Source organism: Chaetodon auriga, chromosome 2, assembly GCF_051107435.1.
Source record: "Chaetodon auriga isolate fChaAug3 chromosome 2, fChaAug3.hap1, whole genome shotgun sequence".
NCBI classification, from domain to species: Eukaryota; Metazoa; Chordata; class Actinopteri; order Chaetodontiformes; family Chaetodontidae; genus Chaetodon; species Chaetodon auriga.
The window spans coordinates 17,112,755-17,138,187 of record NC_135075.1 but is presented as its reverse complement, the minus strand read 5'-3'; the positions used below and the strand labels follow the sequence as shown (position 1 = coordinate 17,138,187).

General features: G+C 41.2%; 1 protein-coding gene across 2 annotated transcripts in view; it reads right to left on the bottom strand.

The window, feature by feature from the left end:
- LOC143338410 (voltage-dependent calcium channel subunit alpha-2/delta-2-like) overlaps positions 1-24,534 on the bottom strand; it is a 41,109-nt gene extending 16,575 nt beyond the window's left edge. For both annotated transcript variants that reach the window (XR_013079246.1, XM_076758777.1), the window contains exons 1-12: positions 24,067-24,534; positions 13,095-13,176; positions 7,899-8,015; positions 7,436-7,495; positions 3,486-3,530; positions 3,191-3,326; positions 2,935-3,066; positions 2,754-2,811; positions 2,615-2,665; positions 564-663; positions 279-440; positions 71-181 (exon numbers count right to left, since the gene is read on the bottom strand). Coding sequence is in view for 1 of the 2 variants with exons in the window: in XM_076758777.1 (XP_076614892.1) it covers positions 71-181; positions 279-440; positions 564-663; positions 2,615-2,665; positions 2,754-2,811; positions 2,935-3,066; positions 3,191-3,326; positions 3,486-3,530; positions 7,436-7,495; positions 7,899-8,015; positions 13,095-13,176; positions 24,067-24,182 (1,170 nt within the window). In the remaining variant the exon portion in view is untranslated. The remainder of the gene's footprint in view (positions 1-70; positions 182-278; positions 441-563; positions 664-2,614; positions 2,666-2,753; positions 2,812-2,934; positions 3,067-3,190; positions 3,327-3,485; positions 3,531-7,435; positions 7,496-7,898; positions 8,016-13,094; positions 13,177-24,066) is intronic.
- Positions 24,535-25,433: the final 899 nt, after the last annotated feature.

Below are 25,433 nucleotides of genomic sequence, written 5' to 3'. Positions count from 1 at the left end.
GAGACACCGCTGTGAATCCTTCTCAAACGTAAGAGTGTTTGTTACAGAGAAATGATCAGAAGAAACCAACTGTTTTGTTGGGCCAGTTGTATTGCATGAAGACATCCTGAGCTCTGTCCTCTCCTCCATCAGTAAACAGCATTATTATTTTATTGCAGTTCGCCCGAGGGACATTTGTCTTCTGAAAAATACATTTCAAAGGGAGATGAATGAGAATGAACAGCAGTTTCGACAGTAAAAGAGTGAGCCCAGTCGATGTAAATCAATATGCCACTTACATTTAACAGCTGGTTGAAAGCAAAATGAAATCCAGACTTGTAGTCGGTGGTGCCTTTAGCCTGCATCTGCTGCACTGCATCCTTGAAGATCTTTTTGTTGCGCACGTTAGCCTGGACGAGATGCTTGAAGCAGGGAACCACTGCCTCAGCCTTCTCGTTAAACTGAAACACAGCAGGAAACAGTTTGGGCTTACAAATGTAAAGACTGAAACGAAAGAAACAAGTGAAACAAAGTCAGAACAGAGGGGCGTGAAATGATGATGCGATGAAGGTTGAGTTACTAACCCTGGCCACGTTGACATAGTCATCGTCAGACAGAGTGTCCAGCATTTCCATCACTGACGCTTTGATCAGTTTGAGGGTAAGTCCACTGACGCTGCCGCTCCTGAGGAAACACACAGGTATCATCCCAATCACATACTCACATGTACACATCAGCAAAGCAAAAAGATCATTTTACATGCAGGTCAGCAAAATTATACAGGAGCACATGTTTCAGTTTAGTATTTGCTGAAATGTGAGTCCAGCTGCAGCTGACGTTAATAAAGTGCTGCTAAATAGGACAAACTTTTGTGCTATTTTAAGCACATTCTGTGCAAATTAGTTGTGGAGCTGCATGCGTGCCCTCTCCCCACGAAAATGGAGGATATGTGCGGAAATATTAGCTTAACAAACATCAGTGGGTGAATTGTAAAATCCTCTCAGCATTATGAAAGACTTTTTTGGTACATTTTTAAACTCCTGGAGGCTTGAACAGATTTACAAAGATCCAATAGGTGTACTTAATCCGTACAGTATAATTAACTGCTTCGAGTACAATGTGCTCCGTCTCCCCCTGAGCGCTCGACTAAAGTCTTCATTAGTACTGAAAACTTAACACATGCTTCCTCCAGATGTTCAATCACAGACATGATTTCCCCTGCAGCAGTGATTAATCAGCACTGATAAATCCCTCACAGCGGCTATTTGTTTTGGATCTCCATTCCCTCCTCCTGTATTTTTCAGAGAAATGCACTAATGTACCATTTGCATTAACCGAGGATCATTTTCAGCAGTGGTGCTAAAACTGCCAAAAAACCTTAATGTAACCCCAGTGAAAATATGGACAAACATTATTCAGTAAATATACCCTGATGACTTTAAATACTGTCTGAATGAATAAATACAGAGCTTGCGATTTTCAGGTTTTTCGCCTACAGTTTATTCAGCAGTGTTTCTCACTATGGGTGAAAAATAATACAAAGCAATTATAATAACAAAAACAACACATGTGGTTAGAAAATTTCCATTGTTCATTACTCATGTATAAATACATGTCTGCCTCAGTGATTATCTTGGTGTACATGTGTCTAAACAAACATGTTTCATGGTCATTCATGAAGGCTACTCTCTATTTTTTCTGGATTTAGTGCAATAATAGGATTAACCTTGCAACAGTGCCATTGAACAATCTATTATGACTTGAATGAACTGCAACCATGGGGACAGAACAGTGACAGAGCAGGCTGCTGAATTTGACCAAAAGTATGAATATAAAACACACTCTACTACCTGATGCACCATAGAAACAGGAAAAATAAACTTGATCTGATCATGTTTAATGTAGTTGAACATTTTGGGAAATATGATAAAATGCTTTCTGATGGGAGGTCAGATGAAAAGATCAACACCACTCTTATGTCCGTCTGTTAAATATACGGATATAGCCAGCAGCTTGTTAGCTTAGCTTCGCATAAAGACTGGACACCAGAGACTGGACACCACCACCAATGTTTAACTGTAAAATCTGAATAAGGCTGTAGCCTAATATTCAATGAACACACATATCAGTGGTATCAATCTCTTCATCTGACTCACACAGAAAACAAATTAACATATTTCAGAAAATGTGCAACTATTCCTTTCAATAGTAAACGGTCTTTGCTCTGCTGTTTCTTTGGTCATAGACCATAAAACATCTAGTTCAAGCCAATCAGAATCTGATGGAGCGCCTGAATCATCTCCAACTCAACCTTTAGGCTGTTACACTCGATAAGCAATAAGAGCTGCACTCTCAGCTGCTTTTGGTGCAGAGTCAGTGGCAGGTGCACTGTTTTTCCACGGCAATACAATTTTAGTCTTTGTTCTTTCTCTATTTTTGCTGGCCTATAGGACCAGACACACGAAGAAGCTGCTCACTTACGTGAAACATCATCATCAATGGCTGAGGAAGACTTCACACATGGATTTCAGCAGTTAATATTTAAAACAGCACGGAAAGTGAAAGTTTTGTACGCTTCTTTAATTCACAGAGCAGCAGTAGAGACAAACTTTTTGAAATGCTTTTAATTACTTACACATCAACCAGAATGACCATATCTTTGGGGGATGAGGCTCCCTGGATGTACCTGTGATACAGGAAAAGAAAGGATGCAGCACTTCAATCCTGTATATCTACTGCACCTGTGACAAGAACAACTTGAAAAGATACCGTACCAGGGCCTCCTCCTGACATCGTACAGGTCGATTTTATCAGGGGCTTTCCATGGTGTGGCTGCAAAAATGAAAAGATCATTCACTCATACCGTTTATCAATATTCAAGTTAGATCCATTTAAAATGACGCCATCATATTCAGCATCAGTCTAGGAAGCACAGGAGGGGTTGTTAAGACCTACCTGGGTAGTAGCGAGTGACACCCGTCGCACTCCCGAACGCTTGCCACAGCAGCGACGGGTCCTCCTGACTGTTCTCCATGAACACTTTCTCCAGTGCTTGCGTCCAGTTCAACTCATTCAGAATGACTGGAGCTGATGGGGGAAGAGAAAAGAAGATATATCTTAGATATGCTCTTTCAAATACGTAAAGTAACTTAAATCACAGGCATGTCACATCTTTCCACGCTGCTGTGCCATGAACAGGAACTTCACTTGCCTCCTTTATAAATATCTGTGGGAATCTGAACAGCGGTGTAGGAATAGTTGACGTTGTTTTTGAAGTTCGGATCATACACAAACTCCAGCTTGATGTGCGAAGGATTCTCCACCTCTCCCTCTCCATCCATGGAATACTGTGAGAACACCAGAACGCACCTTTTCACTGTGGCACCTTTTTTACTTCTACTTTAAGACACCTTTGATTTACAGCACATCAAGTGATCTTCCATCTGTCCAATGGCCTCAGTAAACACAAACAAAGCAGACAAACAGTTCATTTGGGCCTTACTCACATAATCCAGCTCTGCCTTTGAGTCATAATAAGCCATGTCCAGCTCCTAGAGGAAGACAGACGCAGATATGAAGAGGCTGCAGTGTTGAAAACCGTGTAACAACATGAGGACGAGTAGACATATGCACACACAGGTCAGCAGACACAAGGGGGGTAATTAATTAGGGCAGAAACAAGCTTGTGTTCATTAATCATAACTAATCTTCACTACTGATTAACCTTCTGTCATATGTCTGCCTCCCAAAGTCTCTTATTAGCTTTAATTTGGGTGTAATGCATCTCTTCTTTGAGGATAACCAAAAGCTATTTACAACTACAATACAACAGCATCATTTAGTGAACTCTTTGCACACTTCCCTCTCTTTCAGGTGCCTCAGACACATGTTGCTCGGATCACCATGACACCGATTTTCTCACTCGAACCAGGCAGATCAATGTGTTTACTGACAGCAAGACAGACTAAACGGTGTATAAATGTGACAGAAACGGTGGGATCATTTTATCTCTTCGGCAACAATAAAGACAAATGCTCATCGAAAGTGAGAAGGAACAAATCCTTGCATTGGTGGAGCTGTAAGCACCAAATGTCTGCTATTGTTATCGGCTCAGTACTGTGACATTATGAATCAGTAGACAGGCTGTCAGGCATGGCTAGAGCATCGCCATCTGTTAGTCTTAGTTTGTAAGAGTTCTAACATACTTCAGACTAAGCGTGGCATCTCGTCGGCTGTTGGCTTGTTTCTATTTTTGGTCTGTTCTGATTACCGAATCTTTTCTCCAAAGAGACCTTAACCTATATTTCAATTCAGCTAAATATGACAAGTCTGTCTGCTGCTTGTCTTCTTGCTGTTAGTCATACGGATCTCCGGTCCTCAGAGGGGTAGAGCTCTAATAACATCCAGCAATCATCAGCTTCTCTATCACTCCGTCCAAACAAGTGATATTGCGCTTCCTCCACGTCAACTTCTTGTGAGAGCCCTGTTTCTTTACATCTGAGCCTGTCAGCAGTGTTTCAGTCCTCTGGTAAATGTTTCACCTGATATACATATGATCAAAAATGCACTGATTGATTCTATGAGAAAATGAAATGATTCTCAGTTTAATTAACAGAAGCCCAGATTCTGCTGATTTTGCTCTGACTTTATTTTGGTCCATAAAGCAACAGTTTGACTTTTTTGGGGAAATGCACCTGCTGAAAGTTAGATGTGAACATCCATTCAGCTACAGTGATGAAATGGTTAGCTTAGCTTAGCATATGGCCTGACTTAATGCTGGCTCTGTCCAAAAGTAACAAAATCTGTTTTATGGTGGGTGTGACTATTTTTTGGCTGGGTGTGGTGAATTTCTGGAGATATAGCATGTTAATCAGTGAGCTTTAGCAGTGCCAAGAGGCAGATCAGTTGAACAGAGCCAGGCTAGCTGCTTTCCCCTGTTTCTGGTCTTTATGCTAAGCTAAGCTAACAGGCTGCTCAAACTAATTCCTTAAACCATTTAGTTATGTTGTCTATATTTAAAAAAAAAAAAAATCACTGAGACAAATCCTCGATCCTCAGCTCAGAATTCATACTTTGTTGAGTCGTTTTTGAATGTTAACAACTCCTGGGAAATTTTAGATTGATTTTTATATGATGCTCTCATGGCATGCTTTAGAAAGTGGTTGACACTGTTGGAAAGTCTGCATCATTTTCAATAAATGGACTAAATCATGCAAAAACCGCCCGTGTCTTTTAAAGTGACAGAGGGATTCGGTGCTTCAGGGAAGGACGTGAGAGGCCATGTAAGAGGATGAGGTTAACCCCATCTCATTTTGTTGGGCAAATGAAGCAGACCAAGTGGAAAAGTGGAATGCCAATGTGTGTAGGACTCAACAGAAGCGCATGGCTGAGTGCACTCAGTCAGTCGTCTGTTTCACCCAGCTGAGCGCTGAGGGGTCTGCTCGGCTGACTGGTGTAAATGTTCTCTCTCTCAGGTCGTCCCATTTAGAGTCACAGCGCTCAGAGACATGCCCATCTGGTCTGAATTTACATCAGTGGTTAAATTTGACTGCGTAACATCTCCTCTATGCGGGGAAATAGTTCACCTTTATTCATCTGACCTCCTGAAATATAATATTTAAATAGAAAAATTGTTAATAAATTATTGAGCATGCAAAAAACAATGGTGTTGTCAGCCTGTTGCGTATCTAAACTCGATGAATCAAGTATCAATCATAGTACCACTTATACAAAAACAAACTGTAGCCCCTATTGCTGTGAATACACTTGAACGTTTCATACAAAATCAAACTTGGATTGCATTTTTTCACTGCCACCTTAAGTTCAAATCCACTGAAGACATGAAAGACACGCCGCTAAAAAAAAAACCTCTGCTGGTATTTTCCTAAGGGCTCTACTTTCCTGAAATAGAGTGCAGATGCAAACGCAAGCAAAATCTACACGACACAAATGGACGTGACCAGCAACTCCTGGGGGCTGGTGGCAATGTGGAAGGGAGCCTGAATACATTATTGGAAGGAGGGATACTGAATCAGCAGGTGGTGTTGTGACCAATCACATGAGCTCCTCTCATCCCCTTTAAACACAACAACAGGTGAAACAGAGAGAGAAAGAGAGCTCATCTCACTGTAGGAAAACACGACATAAACCCAAACATTATTACACTCAACCCAAATATGCTGTAAATAGCAGAATAAACAGGCAGCTGATGTTTATTGGTGTAGCTGCTGCAATTTTGGCACAGCTGATCAGAGCTGTGCAAACAATTAATACAGGCTAATTAGTAAATGATTTAAACTCTGCGGTGCTGCTCCTCCTCTGCACATCTGAAAAGCCTCATTTGTGTATTTTAAGTCCAATAAGCATAAATGAGTCTACTTGCAAAATATCTGTCTTTATTTATCCAACGAAAAAATACATTTTTCTAGTTAGTGTTAGGAAAGACGATTCTCATTGGTATCTCATCAAATGGTTTAAATTATTAATGAAGGTATCCACGCTGTGCCAGCTGTGAGTAGAGTAAGCAGGATTTTAGAAAGGGGTGAGTGTGATCTTCATGGAGTCGGCTCTGAGCAGAAGGAAAAACAAGTGAGCATAATCCACTGAAAGCTGGAGGGTGTTTCTGCCTCCACAATCTGCACTCTGAGTGCAGATTTGTACTTATTTTTATCATTTATTCATAACCTCTTGACGCTGTGCTCCCTGACAGAATTCTGCACCCCGAGCTTTTGCCTCCTCTGCCCAGCAGCAGCTCTGAGCCTATATTTAATAATGGGTCAGGTCAGGCCTTAAATGAAAGGGTCGAGTCCGAACCAGAATTCATTTAGAGATAACTGCAAGTAACACAGCAGTTCATGAGCTCTGCCAGTGAGGAGCGGGTACAGGTTTTCAAAGTGGACCAGTGCAGCACTCCAGAGCTAAGAATAATGGCACCTCACTTGTGAATTGTGTGAATTTTGTTGTTAAACCTTCTATGTGATCTCTAAATATTATAGTCTGGAAGTGCCCAAATGGAAAACTCACTGTAATAATCCTCTTGACATATGACATATGCAAAAAGGTAGACTTGCACCCAAGGAAAACTGCATAAAAATTGTGTTTGCGCCAATGCTTTGTTTGTGCCTGAGAGTCAAAGTAGTGCCGCAGACGAGGCCAGTCAACAACTAAAGACTGCAATACAGATGTGACGTGGCAACACACAGGCTACACTGTCCAGGCTTTGACATTTATAAAAAGATGTACTGTACATTAAACAGAAAAATTGAAGTTTGGGGATTTGCATACATGACACAAAGCAATAAAAGAGGAGTCAATAATATTGATCAGATGCAGAAATTGTGCTGTACATCAGATGCTCTCAATAATGCTGACTGCAGCACATGTACTATTAGTCACTCAGATCAGAAAGTACAAATGCATTACTTCACTGAAAATACCATGTTATTTAAGATTTTACCTTGATTCCATCCTGCCACAGGTGCTCTCGCTGGAGCCGCTCTGCCTCACTGGCTAACCTCTGAAAACAGAGGAACACTCACGTTAGAGGAGCAAGTGCAATGATGACATGTCTGATTTCTCTGAACAAGGGGGAAGAAGGCCGTGGAACACGCTGGTTCCTCCGAGGCAGACCTGGCCTCACTGCGTTTTGTGCACAGGAGAGGTGTTCAGAATCAGGAGGAATCCAGTCTGTCAAATACTTTTCTGTCAGTGTCTCTTTTTTTAGGATCTAATTTGCAAACCCTGTAATAATAATCACAATTTAAACTTAAACATGAAATTACATTTTCTTGACTTACAATAATTTAAAACCACAGTGTGGTACGTGTGTATGTATGGTTAAGTACAAAAGAAGAAATAAATTAGCATTTAAAACAGTCAGAGGTGTCAATCACGTGTTTCATATTAGCCTTCATACTCACATCCAGTGCTTTGCGCTTCTTTGCAAGGAGCTTCTCTATATCTGAGGCCACCTTCTCCACAATCTTCCGAGGCTGATTCTTCACCAGGCTAAACCGTCGTCTCTCTTCATTGTATATCTGTACATTTTTAATGGACAAAGTTAAAATCTTCCGAGCAATAACAGCTGCACAGTCATTACATTAAGTCTGCCTCTGCTGACCTAATGTCTGTCTATTGACAATTTGCAACCTTCGGCATATTGTCTGTGCTGACTAAACATAAATCTGTGTTCACCATTAGTGCAGCTGACTGGTGTGGGCAGTATCGTCTGTGAGTGTTGTTTGATATTTGAAAATAATCATTTTCATGTCAAACCTTTAAGGAAGCAGATGCAGAGAAATTCGAATGTCTCATGAATTACAAGCAAATCCTTTTTCTATTTAAATACGGAGGACACACGGGGGAAAAAAGATGACTTGTTGTGTTTGTGTGTTCAATCCCAAATCTAAATATGGATCCTTTCATGTCATCTACTCACACACAATGTCTGTTGCCTTTGAAAAAAGTCTTCACTGAATAATCATAACTGGAATTTCATACCAAAAATGAAAAAGACACCCTGTGGCGTTTATTCTGAAATGAGAGCATTCTGACTTCATCTTACAGGAATCTTATAGTCTACTGAAGACACAAGACTCGACCTATTTCAGTGCATGCAGCTGAGTCACAGTCACAGTCCTCTGTGTGATCCACTCTGTGAAAAGGTAGAATGACCGTTTGCCCTTTTCATTACATTCTGACTTGTGTCTAAAGCTTACTGCAAACTGAACAGACCCTATTCACCCAGATTCCACTCTTAATGCTCTTCTCCAGAGGACCTGGAGTTAAATTAGACCTCACATGGAAACACATCACAGCAAACTTCAGAGGACCTGAAATGTGGCCTTTCAACATCCTCCAAAGTACTCCTTATGATTTCATACATCAGAGATCTTTATGGGTCACTGGGAGACATCTGGGAATGACACAAATGTTTGAGTAACTGCTTTAAAACTTAGAACAAACAACTTTACAACTGCAGGAAAGTGTTTGCGGTGGTCCTCAGAAATAAATCACTGCAAGACAAAGATCAAGCTGCACAACTAATGACACACAGCTTACAGTGACATGTCCAAACACACTGGTTTTTAATAGATTAGTTTCCTCTTTTGCTTTTCTCATCAGCATTTAATGAGAATTTCATATCACTACACCATTAATCATCATACTGTATATTACCCAGCTCTGTTTAATCTTCACTCTCTGCGATCTTATGTGTAATATTAAAAGTACACACTTTTTCATTGATACCCTTTTACAGTCACCTGATTATCTTTGTTGGTTTCTAGTTAAACTAATGTGATTATATTTTCCTTTAGGCACAAAGGCAGTGCAGGAAAATGCCATTTTTGACAGAAGCAAGTCCCAAAGTCTCCAAATAAACACAATTGTAGGGAAAGTTTGGTACATTGGCATGAATTTCTCCCAGTTCCCCTACGCCTATTCAAGAGCAGGAGCACAAAGAGGAACTTTCATTGCTTTTGTTGGCAGGAACACACATTCAAGACCTCTCCAAAAATGAATAACACCTTTATTACATCCTTTATTTTGACTGAAGTGGCTAACTACACAAACATTGTCTCCAGCTGTATATTATTACACACGGAAACCACAGTGACTGGGAGTTCAAAAGGTTCATCATCATCAGATATGCAGAGGACACGATATGCACAGTATCCTGCCCTGAGCTCATGGTCTGGTGGGTTTTATGCTATCAGACTCTCTGCCTCATGAGGAAAGATGTCAGAAGGAAGATGAAAACAAGTCAGGCAGTGACCTGGATGAATACATTCTCAAACCTGCATACTGTATGGCAACCCTCTCCCTATAAATGGACCTGACGAAATGAGCTTCAAGACATCCCTCAAGTTTTGTACTGACCAGATGCTTTATTGGCCCACGCTGCACAGATGGGAACATGCAGTAATGAACGGGGTGTTTCTGTAAACTGTGTGTTGTCTGAGAAGAACTAGGTCCTGTGTGGAATATATTCAGAATCCAAATGTAGCACTGGCAACAGATAGGGTGCAGACAAAACCCCTACCAAACCAGCCTTTAACAAAATAAATTACTTTTCACAAGAATGAGGTAGGTCCAAGAAATGGGACCTGTTCATCTATCTGGTCCAGACTGGAAGATCTCAGCAGCTACTGTATTAGACGGACTGCCATTAAATTTGGTGCAAAGATTCATGATCCCAGAGGACGAACCACACAGACTTTAGTGATCCCTGGACTTTTCATCTGGCACTGCCAGCAGGTCAAAAGGTACTTCTCCACTGAAATATCTCAACATCTACTTGCTGGGGTGCCATGAAATAACAGAGGATAAAATGTACTGTCTTCAGTGATCCCCTGACTTTTCCTCTCACTCTACCGTGTGGCTGACGTGTGTTTTTTTTTTGAGTTAAATGTCTCGACAATGATTGGATGGACTGCCATGAAACTTGGTACACATCTCGATTTTCCCCCCCAATATGCTAAAGTACTTTGATGATTCCCTGATTTTTCCTTTAGCACCATCATCAGGTCAAAATTCTATTTTAGTTTATCACCAAATACCTTCAAAAACGAATGATGTTCCCAACAGCCTCAGCTGTCCTTTGTCTTCATGCTGATTTCCAAGTGTTAACACACTAAACTTAGATGAAGGGTTTTCACAAGCTCTAGCATTACAGACATTTCTCAGATGATTGATAATCACTTCAGCTTTCTTTAAAATGAAAAAAAAAAAAAAAAAGTAAACTGCACCATCAAAAACAGTCCTGCAGGCAAGCTGTTTTATTGGTGAACAAGCCTGAAGGAGAGCGGGGCTGTATCACAGAGACCATCCAAATTAAATGCAAATGGAAAACCGTGGCTTTTTATTGGCTGAGGAATTGAAAATGACGTTTCATTTAAATTACACTTGTTTCCTTGACAAGAGAAGATTGCACTGAGGTTTCCGGACCGAGTAGAGCATTTCCTTGAACAGATCAGTGCGTTTCAGGACCATGGAGGGATTAATGAGGATTGAATGAACGAATGAGTCTCACATCAAGGCATTACTGCAGGCTGCGGGCTGACCATCTGCTCCGCTGTGACACAAACAGAGAGGACACGTGCCGCTGCTCTCTGCCGAGGGAACGCCCCCACACATCTTCACAGCGCAGGGCTCTTTTGCCCCCTACAGATGATCTCTGGTCCTGTTTTTTGGCATTTAGCTTTTCAGGGACAACCCCTTATTCCCAGCCACCTGTTACAGCGGCGATGTGAAATTACCTTCATGACTTATGGGACACAGCAGATAAATGGTGAAACCAGATCACTGTGAGAAATCAGGTGAAAATGGAAAATCTGACATTTACATGCAGCGCAATGATCAGAGTATTACAAAGTCTACAACCCCAGTTTACAGTACATGCTCCCAGTGGTTGCATCTTTTCAGTTTCTTCCACAAAGATCAATACATCTTAGTTCTGTTTCAAACTTCAATATCGATTAATATGCAAATCATTTTCTTTCTTAATCTTTATTAATCCTTTTGGATATAAAAATGTCATCACTTCACCAGTTTTTTCCTATGAGACATTTGTGTGAAATTTTGTCCTAAAAGGTGCATGAATCCTTGATTTATGGTCAGAAATGTTTTTTGTGGCCTTTGACCACCAAAATCTAATCAGTTCATGCTTGAGTCCAAGTGAATGTTTGTTCTAAATTTGAAAAATTCCCTGAAGGGTTTCCAGAGATATCAGGTACACGAGAACGGGATGGACGGACGTTCCTACGGGCAGACAACCCTAAAACATAACGCCTCTGGCCATGGAGGCATAAAAGGCTCTTTTTTTTCCACTTTAATGTGCCCAGCTTTTGTGCTATCCTTCTCAGATATCTCCAGTACAATGGAGGTGAAAGGAATTTCTTTTGTGCTGCTCACACCATTGAAAAGTTGCATTTAAAGTATGGTGATACTCAGTTCTGATATGCTGTAGCTCATCCCTCTGTGCCATAGAGCTCCACAGTCGACCATAAACTATGATAAACACATAAATGAGCCTGACTGTTGCACTGGAGGACATGTTGTTTCATTACAATGAAAATGGGCGCTGTAGTTTATATACAGTCTGTTAACAGTAGCTACATTAGCACATAAACCTGTGGTTGAAAACATGCCAAAAATGCACTATTCACTCTTGCCTGAGTAACCTTTGTTAAAAAAAATATCCATTGCCCAGCTCTGCACTTTATTTATCCTTTACAGATTTACATCTTCAGTAGGAATTAATGTTCTTGGAGCTGAGAGCCACAGACAGAGCAAGGACATTGTAAAGTAGAGAAAATGTCTTAACAATATCCTGGTTACTCTGGATAATCCATGTTCAACATCCAGCCCATTTATCTTTTATAATGAAACCAGGTTCATTGACAGTTTATATACCAGCTTACTGCAGAGAGCCATGAATACAAATACCTTAATGCAAGTAATGTAAAAATCCTGTGGAAAAATACATCGAAATGCAGCTCATGAAACGTCATGTGCATGAAAACAAAGTAATGCAACAATTCATCAAAGTGAATTGTTCCACCAAAAAAATAATACAGGCATTACATGATCATCTTATGAAAGATTTGAATTAGTATTCATGAATGTAGGTGTTATTAAGCTCATGACTTCATGAAACATAATACTAGATATTCTAAATCCAACTGCTGTAGGCGTGTGTTCAGGCACCTCGCACAGTGTGTGCAAGATTGATTAATTATTGCAAACAACAACACAAAGTGCCAGCAGAATTTGGCTACGGCATCTAAAAAACAAATCATACATGCTGGAAAATGAGGAATATAAAGCTACTAGAGACAGTTTGACCAGGGAAAACGAAAACATTGTGTTGTTGACAGTCCATTGCTCTGCAGGAAGTTCCAAAAAAATCATGCATAAGGAAACAAAGAAGTTTCTGAGAGGCGGACTGTAATTGCCATCGTGCTTCATGCACCTACTTAGCTTTGGCTTTTAAACTTAATGGATTTACAGCTCTTCTGCACACTGACCTCTCTGGCTGGTGCATTTCTGATTGAGTTTATGCAGCACTATGATGAGTAAGACCTGTGTACTATAAAAAGAAGCAACACACTCACCCCTTTCAACTGCTGAGCTCCAGTGATGTGCTGAAAGACTCTGTCAATCTCCTGCTCGATACGCCTGGCCCAGTGCATTATCCTGTGGATAGACATCACAGGCTGACTGTCACACCACGCAAACAAATGAAAAAGATATGCATGTGTGTTTGTGTGGGTAGGACATAGCTACTTTTAGGGACACATTTCAGACTCGAGGCCAGTTAATTGGGAGCAGCTGGTGCAATTGGGGAAAAAAAGCTGTGTTAGGGTTAGGGTTAGGCAAGTAGTGGTTATGGTTAGGGTAAATCTCCAGTGAATGAATGTAAGTCTATGTAATGTCCCCAAAAGTGACAGAAACATGACTGTGTGCATGTCTGTGTGTGTGTGTGTGTGTGTGTGTGTGTGTGTGTGTGTGTATTTCAAAGAGGTAGGCACTGATGTTGCAACGATAACAATAGCTGTCGCCTGTGCATGGATTAACAAAGCATATTAATATCTTCAAAAAGACATCATCAGGTCTGAAAATGAGAGGATTATTATTAAGATACACAGATATAGTTTCAAGATGTGCTAGATGTATAAAAAAAAAATGTGTTTCCACCCTGCAAACAACACTATTAATAAGGAAACTCATATCATGTCGTTGGAAAAAAACTCAGATCAGCACCTCTTTGATCGCCTGTCTTTGCAAAAAAGAATATTTCCACTTGTGTTATTGCCACTGTTAGCTCCGGTTCAGCATTTTCTCATTTTCTGCAACTTCCACAGAATGACACGAGGAATAGAAAAGAAGCTTAGACAACAGGTGCATCCATCGCCGAGGTTGAGAGTAAGCAAAGAAACATTAGTAACGCTCCCTAATCAGCTTTGTTGACTCATCGTCATAATTCTGCGAAAGGATATTTCCAAAGCAAAGAAAAACATACAATTTGATGCATCATTATTATATAAGTACATAAATAGCTTTTAAACCCTGCGGTGACGGGCAGGATCACTTGATGCATTTGGAATTTCTTGCTCTGCTGCCAAAATAGAGCAACTAATGAGCCACGATAAATAAAACACCTGCTGTGTTATGAGTGTTAAGAGCAACGACAACAGAGGCAGTTCAGTGAAGGAGGCTATGCATGTGGCTCCAGAGGTGAGGAATTTAACAATCCTCTGGGCACTGCGAAATGAAACCTAAAAATGTTTAATATCAACAGTAAAGCATTGTTTTCTATCATAGATCATCATATGTTTGTAGCACTGCCGTTCTGTGAGAACCACAGATCTCGAAAAAGTCAGCTTTCCCATAAGAACAGCCTGTTTTCAGCTTTGTGATGATGTATGTTCCAGCTTATCCAAGATAGATTTAAGTAGTTTATTTATCTTAGTCAGAGAATGAAAGTCAGAGAATTTTTCCACAAGGGAAAATTTCATCCTTCATCTTATCCAAAAAAAAAAAAAAAATTATTCAAAGTCACATTTCTTCAAGTGATGGTCATTTATAACTTGTATACACAGCTTGTTGCAGTGTCGTATCAGCATTTGACCAGAACCGGAACACAGTTCTGCTGCAAGGCTGGTTGCCTCAGTGGACTCCAAATGTGTATTTTAGTTGTTTAATTACACATCCAGCAGTTTCAGAGCAACATCATCATTCATCTGGAGTCCTGTTTCTGTCCACCTGACGAATTTAATCCAATATTCACTCTCTTTCAGCTATTTTTCTACCAGCTCCTGAGGAGAATATCCGCTTCCTTTGCTGCTAAATGCTCCACTATGTTCACCAGCTAGTCACAAACTGCGTCTGTCTGTCATTTGGTCCTCAGCAGGTAGTGTGCAGCGGGTTTTTAGAGCTTTATTACTGAAAACAGCTGCCTGCTGCAGCTGAAAATGACATTATGAGAGCAGTCAGAGAGAACCAAAACAGTGAAGTTGAAGTTGCAGCTGGACAGCTAAACAACGAACTGAAACTCACTAAAAATATCAGTAAAGCTGAAGGGAGCTGTCCATTCAGGTGATAATTCCCTGTAGGTTAATCGAGCGACCCTTTCATATTGTTAAAAAACAGAATTTATAGGTCTATGAAGATTCCCATTCATCCAGGTCATTGTACACTAAGTGCTTCCAAAAGCAGCTGCTCTTGCTTGTGGTTCTAGAAGACATTTTGTGTCTCAACCAAAAGGCTTCTTCAGTTCTGACTGACTGGTGGGAAGTCGCAGGCATTTAACCACTTGCAGGGTCACAGTTCCACCCAGAATCATGCAAGGCGTTAGGGTCACATGAGTCATGGTGTTGATGGGTGAGAATGGGTGAGCCGTTGACCCACCTGCCCATCATGTGACTCAATAGGGTCACGTGAGCCCTGGTGCGAATGGCTGTTAAAATGCCTGCGGAGAGACACAGTTTATAGCCATTTTCCCATATCTTTATTTTATTTTGTAATCTTTTGTCTTTGGTAAAGACACAAATTTAAGGTCAAGGTATTTTTTTTATTGCCATCAGAGAAATGGTTGCATAATATTTAGACTATCCCAGATAATGACAATAAAGCAAATGATTAACTTCATTAAATAGAAACTACTGTGGAATACAACTGGTGGACAGTCTCCAAACTGGGCTTTTGTAAAACAGCAGGACAAACACCAGCGATACTGACAACTACAACCACTGCACCCAAAGGAGGGCAGTTAGCACCAACACAGATTTTTCTGAAAGCTGAGAAAGTTTCACAAGGTCTGGGTACCTTGCTACTGAGCAATTAGGTGCTGAACAGCATCAGCACTCCTGCCAATATCTCTGTCAAATGTCAACTCCAACACAGAAATCACACCCACCACTGGCTGGACACCAGAAACGCCACAACCACCAACTACCAGCACTGCATAAGCACATGTGGGTCCAGCAGCTAATGCCCTGCCAGCCCACACAGACGTCACCAGGGTTATTCCAGTGGCTTTGACAAAGAACTGAGGATGTACACATCAATAAAGAAGCAGAAGAAGAAGCTGAAAAAGAAGAGGAATCAGAAGAAAAAGAAACTGACAAAGAAGAAAAGGAAGACGATGAAGCAACACAAAAACAAGAAGAAGAAGAATTACTTTGGGACACTTCTACATTCAGACCTGCACAGAAATATGTCCAGAAAATGAAACTTTGCCTTGTGTTATGCACGTGGACTTTGTATCTCCTTTAGAAACACACTTATTTTTAGAACAAAAACACAGAAGTCTGAAGCAGAAAGGTGACCAACAATGAACTTGTGATGAATCGTCAGACTTCAGCAGAGATCCGCAGTGGAATTGTCTCTTGTTTTCATAAGACTGCAGATATACAGTAGTTCTACAAAATCTTAACTCCTTTCAGAAACTTGTTGAGAGCCATGCTGCTACTGAGGCCTGTTCTCTGAACGATCACTGGTTGAACACAGATTGAGGTCAGATAGGACAAACGACAGATGGTAAGCTTGCATTGAGGCACAAAAATGTTTTTTAATGTGTTAACTAATTTGTTTCTCTGCACTGAATTATTTACGGATAGTATTGGTGTCCCACCCAAAAATCTGCCTGAGCTAATGATTAGCTGTCAATCATGACGTAACATTCCCTTTTTTATAGCACCATTTAACTTATTACGACCAAACTTATGTGGAAAATGAACAGTTGAACTTACACCAGCATGATAAGAACTATCTAAAATGACAGAAACTATGTTTGGGAAAAAATATATTTGACGTGTACTTAAGCGGGATTTATGACCTCGACTGCAGCCAGCCACCAGGGGGCGATCAGGGGGATGTTTTGGCTTTGCTTTCATTTCTATATACAGGCACTTGCTATTCAATTTCCTGTCATGGAACTGCTTTCCCATTTGTCAGGCCTGGATTTCTACTTAAAATTTAAAAGCCTTAACCTCAATTCAAGATAACTCTGTCCACATTATCGTGGTATCATCAGGGTTATGTGGGTTCTCCTCCCTGCAGAGTCACTGAAGACATTAAACAGGCTGAGTAGTGCCGCTCATGAAGAACACCCTTCAAAGTAAATGCTGTGGCTGTAAGGCGGAAGTATAGCAGGTGTCCTGAGAAGAAATTGCACCTGCAGTCTTCAGGCAGAGTCCAGTGCTCTCAAATGCAAGAGGTGATGAACCTTTTGGAGAACATATAATGTTAACTACTTATATGTCAGCCAGACACACACAAAAAGTGAGCTTTCAGCTGTAACTCACCATGGCAAGGCAACATCAATGTTTACACCTTACTGATTAAACTATACAGTGTTCAGTATTTTCACTCATTCCAACATCTGTGTGGGACATTTTTTGATAAATAGGCCAGATCCCTGATGAATTTAAAACACTCAGAAAAACAGTGGAGATCAGAAGAACACTATCAAACCATGTTCACTAGAATGCCCTTTAACCTCAGATCAGAATCAGGTTTTTTGTCAAAATACTTGTAAACAAGACTTGGTTTTTTGCTGCTCTCGATGTACTAGCATAGGAGTAGACACACAGCTAAGAACAAGGACAACATACACGGAACAAACAAAGGTAAAGAAGGGTCGAGAATAAAGAATGGGCAGGGCTGTAATCTACACACTATACTAGCCAACAACATAAAGAAAAGTCTATATACAAGTCAAGTATTCTAGCTTGAAAACAATCCAATATAGTGCAAAGAAACACTGAACGAATATGCATAAGTGAAGTGGTGATTACGTACATTATTCATGTGCACGTATGTACAGCGTGCAGGATTTATATTGGCTGTGACAGTGCATGATGATATGTACATGATAAAATCTGCACTTCAGACTGTCTCATAAATAATAACTGTAGAAATATGATCTACAGTGGAAGTAACTTCCTTTGTTTCAATCTTTTAAAGTGCTCTGCACACACACCTGTACAGAGCATGTACAGTATGTGTTCTGTATGTCTTCTTCCAAAATGTGTTTTCGGTGATAAACAGCATAATCTCATCCCAAACTGCAATTTCAAAGCAGCCTGCACAATCCTGCACAACCTATCAGAACAAAAGCATCATCCTGCAGCAGGAGAACAAGTGTCTGTCACAGTCAATGCATCAAAGCCATGTTCAAGTCTATTAGCCACAGCAAACACTGTAGTGAATACTGTAGCTGTATTTATCTTCTAGACTCCCTGTATGCCCAGACCCTATCCTCAAGAGACCCTGACGATGCCTGAATGAAAGCAGTCTCAATGGAGATCACTTCATTCACTGGCTGAACATGTGATCCTGCTGTTCAGCCTGGCCAAATGGATTAGGGGAGACTTTGTGCAGGCAAAACATTTATTTTGAGTTTCCTACCTAAATTGGTGCAGGAAAAAAAGCTTAATACCCAGAAAATCACCCCGTATCCTTTATGGCGCGAGGGAGTCGATACATGATCAGTCAGACAGATCTCAGCAGAGTTACGAGGCAACATCACAGATTAAAGTCTTGTTGGGCTTGTTTCTAGTGTTGGAAGAGCCACGAGCCAACAGTCCACAGAAAGACGTTTCACAATGAGAGGCCAATATTTGAGCGGAGCACGGGCGAAAGACTTTTAAACCTGCTGATGAATACACAGCCCTCAATGCAGTGCCAGACCTTTCACACTCGCCCCGCTACCTCTGATAGAAATATTTGTCTGGGTTGTGGTAAAGTGCAGAGAAGCTAAAGGTATTCTGGTTTTTTAACTCCAGCATCACCAAGACTATCACTGTAAAGGCCCACTTATGATAAGATTGAATGCCTGACAAGGTGCCCTCGACAAGCACAGCGCTATTTGAAAGTGAAATTATTTTCAGCTTGAGGCAGTCGAAGCAGCAGCTCTGCAAAAAAAAAAGAGCAGCAGCCATTGACAGCTGTGAGGGTAGCAACAGAAAAATATGTATTTTGTGATAGACCCTTGAAAAAACACATTGCAGTTGTCAGAACGCTTCATCTTCCACTGATTTATCACAGGCCAGCGTGTTAATGTGATTATGTGACCACCACTGCTGATCAAATAAAAATGTTTATGAAAATAATGACTGAGCTGTTCTTTCTTGCTACAGAACAGAACAATGGTGAGTCAGCAACTTGTGATTCTCACACAATTCTTGTTTGCTTGGCAGGAATAAAATAATAAACATGGAAGAAAAAGCCAAACTTACACATGCAATCTCGGGATTATTTTCAAGATCTAAATCAGTCTGACTTAACATGTTCTCTCACTTTCTGATCCCAGTATGCTTTTACATGTATGCTCTGGGGATACCACTAGCGTTCCTCGCGAATAAACAAAAATCAGTGTTAATGACTCTGAACGGATGTGTTGCCCTTGTTTCTTTAAGCCTCCTTTACACTGTGTGATGACAGAGTTCTTGCAGGTTCACTGCATATCACACTGTGCGAGATGGCTCTCATAAAACATTTGTCACAATCTGTGTCAGACTGTACAACCCCACCTCTGAGGCACGTCAAACGCAGTTAAGACCTGGTGAATTTTTTAAAAAGTAATCAAATGTGCATCAGAGTCATCCATCTCCAGCGCTCTTGTGTTTTTACATCACACATAAACAGTGCTTGCATTGTTGCATTTGTCCGGTCTAATCTGCAGCATTTACGGCCTTTTCTCATTTGTTGGCTTCAGGCAGCAGTCACCATTTTGACACAAGCTGTCTTTGTCTCCCAGTGCGATCTAGGATTTTCATTTTTAACTGATGACCAAATATTTCACCACGTTTCTCTCGACTCTGTCAGCTTTCGGCTGGGATAGCCGTGTAAAGGGGATCCACCAAACACCAATGATACCTTTAATCCTCTTTAACATAAACAATAATATTAGCATGCACTGCACTAATTGAATTATCAAACCTTTCCTAAAATCAACAGCATCACTCAACATTTAAAAGACTGAAGTCCACAAGCCTTTTCCATCACAAATTAATTTAAAATGCCCTTTTGAAGTGTTGCAAAGACCCCATTGTGTGAATAAATGAGGTTTGTTATATGACTGTAGCCCACAGAACAGCAGAGCAGCTTTAACTCTGTGAGTCAGTGCGGCTGGAGCACAGTCCTAAGTTTTTGTTTTTTTTTTACTCTGTGCTCCATTTCCTCTCCTCTCGAGCCCTGTGGGACGTCAGAAAACGCTGTATCGCAGCGCTGCGATGAAGCGGCTCAACAGCGCAGCGCACTCGTGCCTCTTCTCTGTTACCTGCTATACTCACACACCCCTGGGAAGAGAGGCGGAGAAGCAGTACGTGATGTGACCCATATTCACTTACAGCACAGAGAGTGAGAGGTTGAGAGGGTGGAGCAGCAGAGCGAAAGGTGGAGTATAAGCAGCAGATAGGGGAGGCACTTAAAGCTATATTTATATATGTATGTGCTATATCTTTCTGTGTATCTACAGTGCAGCATCTAGCCAGCCATTCATCGGGCACCGTAGCTTCCAAAGAATTATGTTAACATACAACTAAATATGTTCTGTAGGAAACATAAAGCTGTCTGAATCACATTTTTAGCCATCAAAGCGGCATGGCTCTGGGGATGGACATGTCAGACTGTCAGTCGGTCCACCACTTCCTGCCCAGGCTGTGATGTCTCGACAACTGCTGGATGGATTCCCATGAAATGTTGCACAGACGCTCGTGCTCCCCAGAGGATGAAGCCTGCTGACTTTGACGATCCCCTGACATTTCCTCTAGCGCCACCATGAGGTTCCCACTTGTGGTTTTAAAAGAAATGTCTCAACAACTGCTGGATGGATTGTCATGAATTTGGTTCAGACATTCATGTCTCGCTTAGGATGGAATGCAATTATCATAATTGCCCAGTGGTTTATGGCAAAATACGTGCAAGCGTAACACAACATCGTCCACATACAGAGCCAGAGAGCCCCCACAGTTCTAGATGCAGCACCACCATTGTAGACATTATGATCCCATTTAGTTCCCGAACGTTAGCCGGCTTCAAAGAACAATGTCAGCCTATCCTTTGTAACGCCCTGGGAACCAGCAATAACTTTGAATATCTGGCTAGCTTCAGCATGAATTCATTAATTCTATCAATAGAAAGGATAAAGTGCTAAAGATTTCATTGATCCACTGTTACATCTGGATGAAAAACATCTGAGAATTTGATTCCAGAGGCAGGGTCCTTCTTTCATCTTTTCATTTTCAAACACTGATAACATTGGTCTATTACCCAATTTTGTAATTGCATATTTTGGCATTTTAAATGCATAGAAAGATTGAACAATTTGCTTTTCATGCATGCAGTGTGTCTTTGGCCTACATCCAGTCAATCAAATGTCGTTCAACAAGGAAGCAGACTTGTGCATGTGTAAGTCTAGAATGTTGGGTCTGGAACTGCTGTGTCCAGATCTGCAGGGCGATGCTTCTCCCTTCAGCTGTACTTTGTGTTAGTGCTGATTATGAAAGACTGGCTTGCTAACACACTAAACTAACATGGTGAGCACGATAATTATACCATTACAGCATTATACCTACTAAGCATCAGCATGTTAGCATTGTCATTGTGAGAATGCTGACGTTAGCATATAGCTCAGAGCACAGCTGTAGTCTCACACAGCCACTACACACACTTCCTCATGTGTGTTAACCACACAACTAAAGCAGGATTAACATTTTTTGTGGTTATATTCAGGCAACTCAAAGCTCTCAGTGAAGGTAAGGGAAAGATGTTTGGGTTGAATGTTAAAAAATTAATGAGAGCAGGTGCAAAATGAATTGTTTAGGTCAGTTATGAAACAAAAATTCAAAAATCTGAGGAATTGCTGCTTCTCTCTTATAATCACTGTAAATTCATTACTTTTGGGTTTTGGTCTCTTGGTCGAACAAAACCAGATATTTAAAGAGTTCCCATTGTGCTTTTTGCTTAATTAATCCATTGGCTCTCAAACATTTCTTTCTCCCTCCAAAATGAACAGATTTAAACGCTGAACTCAACTGAACATTACACAGAACATGAACTGGGTGTTTCTTTTCGTGTGTGTTGCTGCGGCTGAAATACTAGAAGTTTATCAAACTCAGAGACCCAGAAGGCACAAGGCTCTGCCGCTCCACTGACAGTGAACTTGAGAGCATGACAGGCTTTTTCAGGATCTGACTGATGCTCGATGAGCATCACCAGTCTTTTCTTTCTTTCCCTGTTAAAACGTCACGCGCTGCGCACTCTGCATGTTGTTTAGCGAGGATAAATCTTGCCACACTTTTCCACTCATGTTCACAGCTTGAGAGCCACGAGATCAATCGATTAGTCAAAAAGATCAATCGCATATGAAAATAATCTAGAACTGTGATCTCTCCCTCTTGTTAAATAAAGTATTTTGGTAGCCTAGAGCCCCACAAAAAATGAGCAAAGCAGGCTCCAGTCTCAAATCCTGCTCTGTGAAGTATGAAGATGTCACACTTCCTGGATTGGAAAGAACATTGCCAGTGAATGTAATCCAGGCAGCAACTACATTTCCTCCACAATGTACTTGGAAAGCAAATTAGTAGTACAGAAATGTATTTTTTAAGACACCTATCTATCTATCTATCTATCTATATGCAGAGGCAGAGTCAGACAGAAGGGGCGGGAGTGAAAAGGGCGAAGGGGAATAAATCCTTGCTGCTGCAGTATTAATTCTTAATTGGAATGAGATGCTGTTCTTCAGCGTAGCGATTCTGCTTCATTTAGCTTACATGAAGAGACCCAGGGCAGAGGGTATGTAGCTGTTTCAGAGCACTCAGCAGAAAAATAAGCAGAAAGGAAGAAGAGGAGGAGGAGGAGGAGGAGAAAGCAACGGCTGTACCCTACTTGAAATAACCCAATTCATCATAAAACACACACGCACACACCTCCCTGATTTATAGACCCCTTTCCTAATTGGTAAATACACCTCAGATCTCCAGTTGTGATTGGCCAGAAAGCCCTCACTGTGTGCCCCGAAGATGTGTGGACCATCTGGCCTGTTCCTCCCTCCAGAGCAGCCTGATTGCAGAGCCTGGAGGTGGGCCCAGATAACTGTGGTCTCGAGTTAAGCGCCAGCTGTACTTAACAGTAACGGGTTAAAGGTTAAGAATTAAGATCCAAGCACAGGATTGATTTAAAGTGTTATTCTAATGCTGCCTTCACAGTAATACCACACCTTTCTTCTTCATCTGTGTAACATCCTACAACTAGTACGCCTGAACATGCAGTACTACCAGGGGCTCCTACTGCACTGTTGATCTCCTCAAGAGGTTGCAAGAGGTGAGTGTTTCACCAAATAAAGAAATGTGTTGCTCTTTGCTTGAAAGCCTGCATGGAAAAATCGAGCACTGGCGCACAAGAACAGCAGGGGGAACGCTGAAGAAAAAAAAAAAAAAAAAAAAAAAAAAAAGCTTTTCAATTTTACAAACACTGCACAGACTTAATATTGCCTGTCAAACACAATGAGCCTCTGACTGCTTTAACTAATAAAAGCCCCGACCAGCCTCACCTAGAACTTCACTGGCTTTACGAAAACATCTCTCCATCCCTGCCATTATTTTTTCATATCTCCAACTAAAAGTAATGTGAGCCGTTTTACATTATTTTCTATATATACATGTATATATATGACTTCATATATTTCTATACTTCATATTAAATAAACACAAAGATCTGATTGGATGCAAGACATCTACAGCTCTGTGTTCAGATCATTAGAAGAATAAATCATCTGATGTAAAAGAAGAAAACATCAGTGAGGTCTTGTGAGATGTGATTGCTCATACACATAAATAAATGATCTCTGAATAGCTTTCCCATGTATGCCCAGTCATACTGTGGACTACACCTTCCACAGCACTGAGCTTTAAATACCCAGCCTTTACATTGATGTAATCGCCAACACAAATTATGTAACAGCAGCAAATGAAGCAGGATGACTGAAGTATCTCTTGACACCAGAGCTGAGTGGACAAGCCCAAAGTTGCCTCCCATCAGAGCCCCGCTATGTTTTCAGTCAGGGTGGCCGTTACTTACGTGTACTGCTGGGGGAACGTGAGACCCGCTGCTCCAGGCCACGATGCGCTGAAAATCAAGATGATCTGGATGGATACCAAGCAGACGATGCTGCAAGACCTTTTGCCTATCGCCATTTTCCATTAACAATTCTCGTCACGGGGTTTCGGTGCGTGAATGAAGCGCTCCGGACGGTCTCCGGGGGCATACAGCGAGCGAGTGTGGACGTCCGGCTCAGTTTCCCGACGAGTTCATGTCGGCGTGCGTTGTCAAGTGGACGCGGAGGAGGCAGGCATTGGCCGTGGAGGCATCGCGGACGGTGGGAGATGCACTAATGCAGCTGCCAAGACACTGCAGAGTCTCTCCTCCTGCTCCCACATACACCACCACTACCAACACCACCACCACCACACAGGCCGGCGCGTCCACGACCGCTCTCTCTCTCCCTCTCTCATCAGCAGCCCCGCGGAGCCAGGCGCGTTCACGCTCACCAGGCAACAGAGGAGCAGTAGAAGCATCTAGTTTGGCTTTATTTATCTCTGCGGAGCCACGTGGGATTTGTCATCGACATAGATTTCGTTTTCATGCAAGACTGACCGCTGCTTTTCTGTATGGGGCACAGGCCTGCTGCAGGCCAGGAGGATGCAAACTGTAGAAAGTACCAAAGGGTCCCTGAAAGCAGCAAAATGAAGGATAAAGCAAATTGGAAATCACATGTTTGCAAATTAAAATGCACACTGTGTTTTAATATGCACATATCATCCATCTATAAATCTTCCACACTGTATAGACTGTACACAGACATGCATACATTGACTATGTTGTCAGTCATTGTTGCTTTTTATATGTTTGTATATTTTTCATCTTCAGTAAAGTAGATTATCATTAAATGTGTATGTTTATCCATCTTTGACCTTGTTTCCAAAACGTTAGGAGGCTGTGTAAAACAGAATGGGATCATTTGCTAATCCTTTTTTGACATAGACTCCACTGACAGTTGACAATGTATTTAATGATTTATGTCATCAACTTCACTGATTTTTGTAAATATATGCTTATTTTGAATTTGATGCCAACAAGTTTCAAAGAAGTTGGGACTGGAGCGACAAAAGGCTGGGACATTCCACAGGTAAACAGGTTCATTGGTAACAGGAGGTTGTATCCTGATTGGGTATGAAACAGGCATTTCTGGCTTGTGAACCTTTATTTAAAAAAAAAAACAAAAAACCTTTGTCTAGTTAGGGCCTGTTGTCACGTTGCAGATATATGTGAGTATCTGAAAACCAACTCCAATCCAATATGTTTTTGTTTTTCATATGGAGTAGAAGAGCTGTACAAACTGCTGAGACTGCAGTAACATTTAATTAAAATACAGCAGAGTTAGTAAA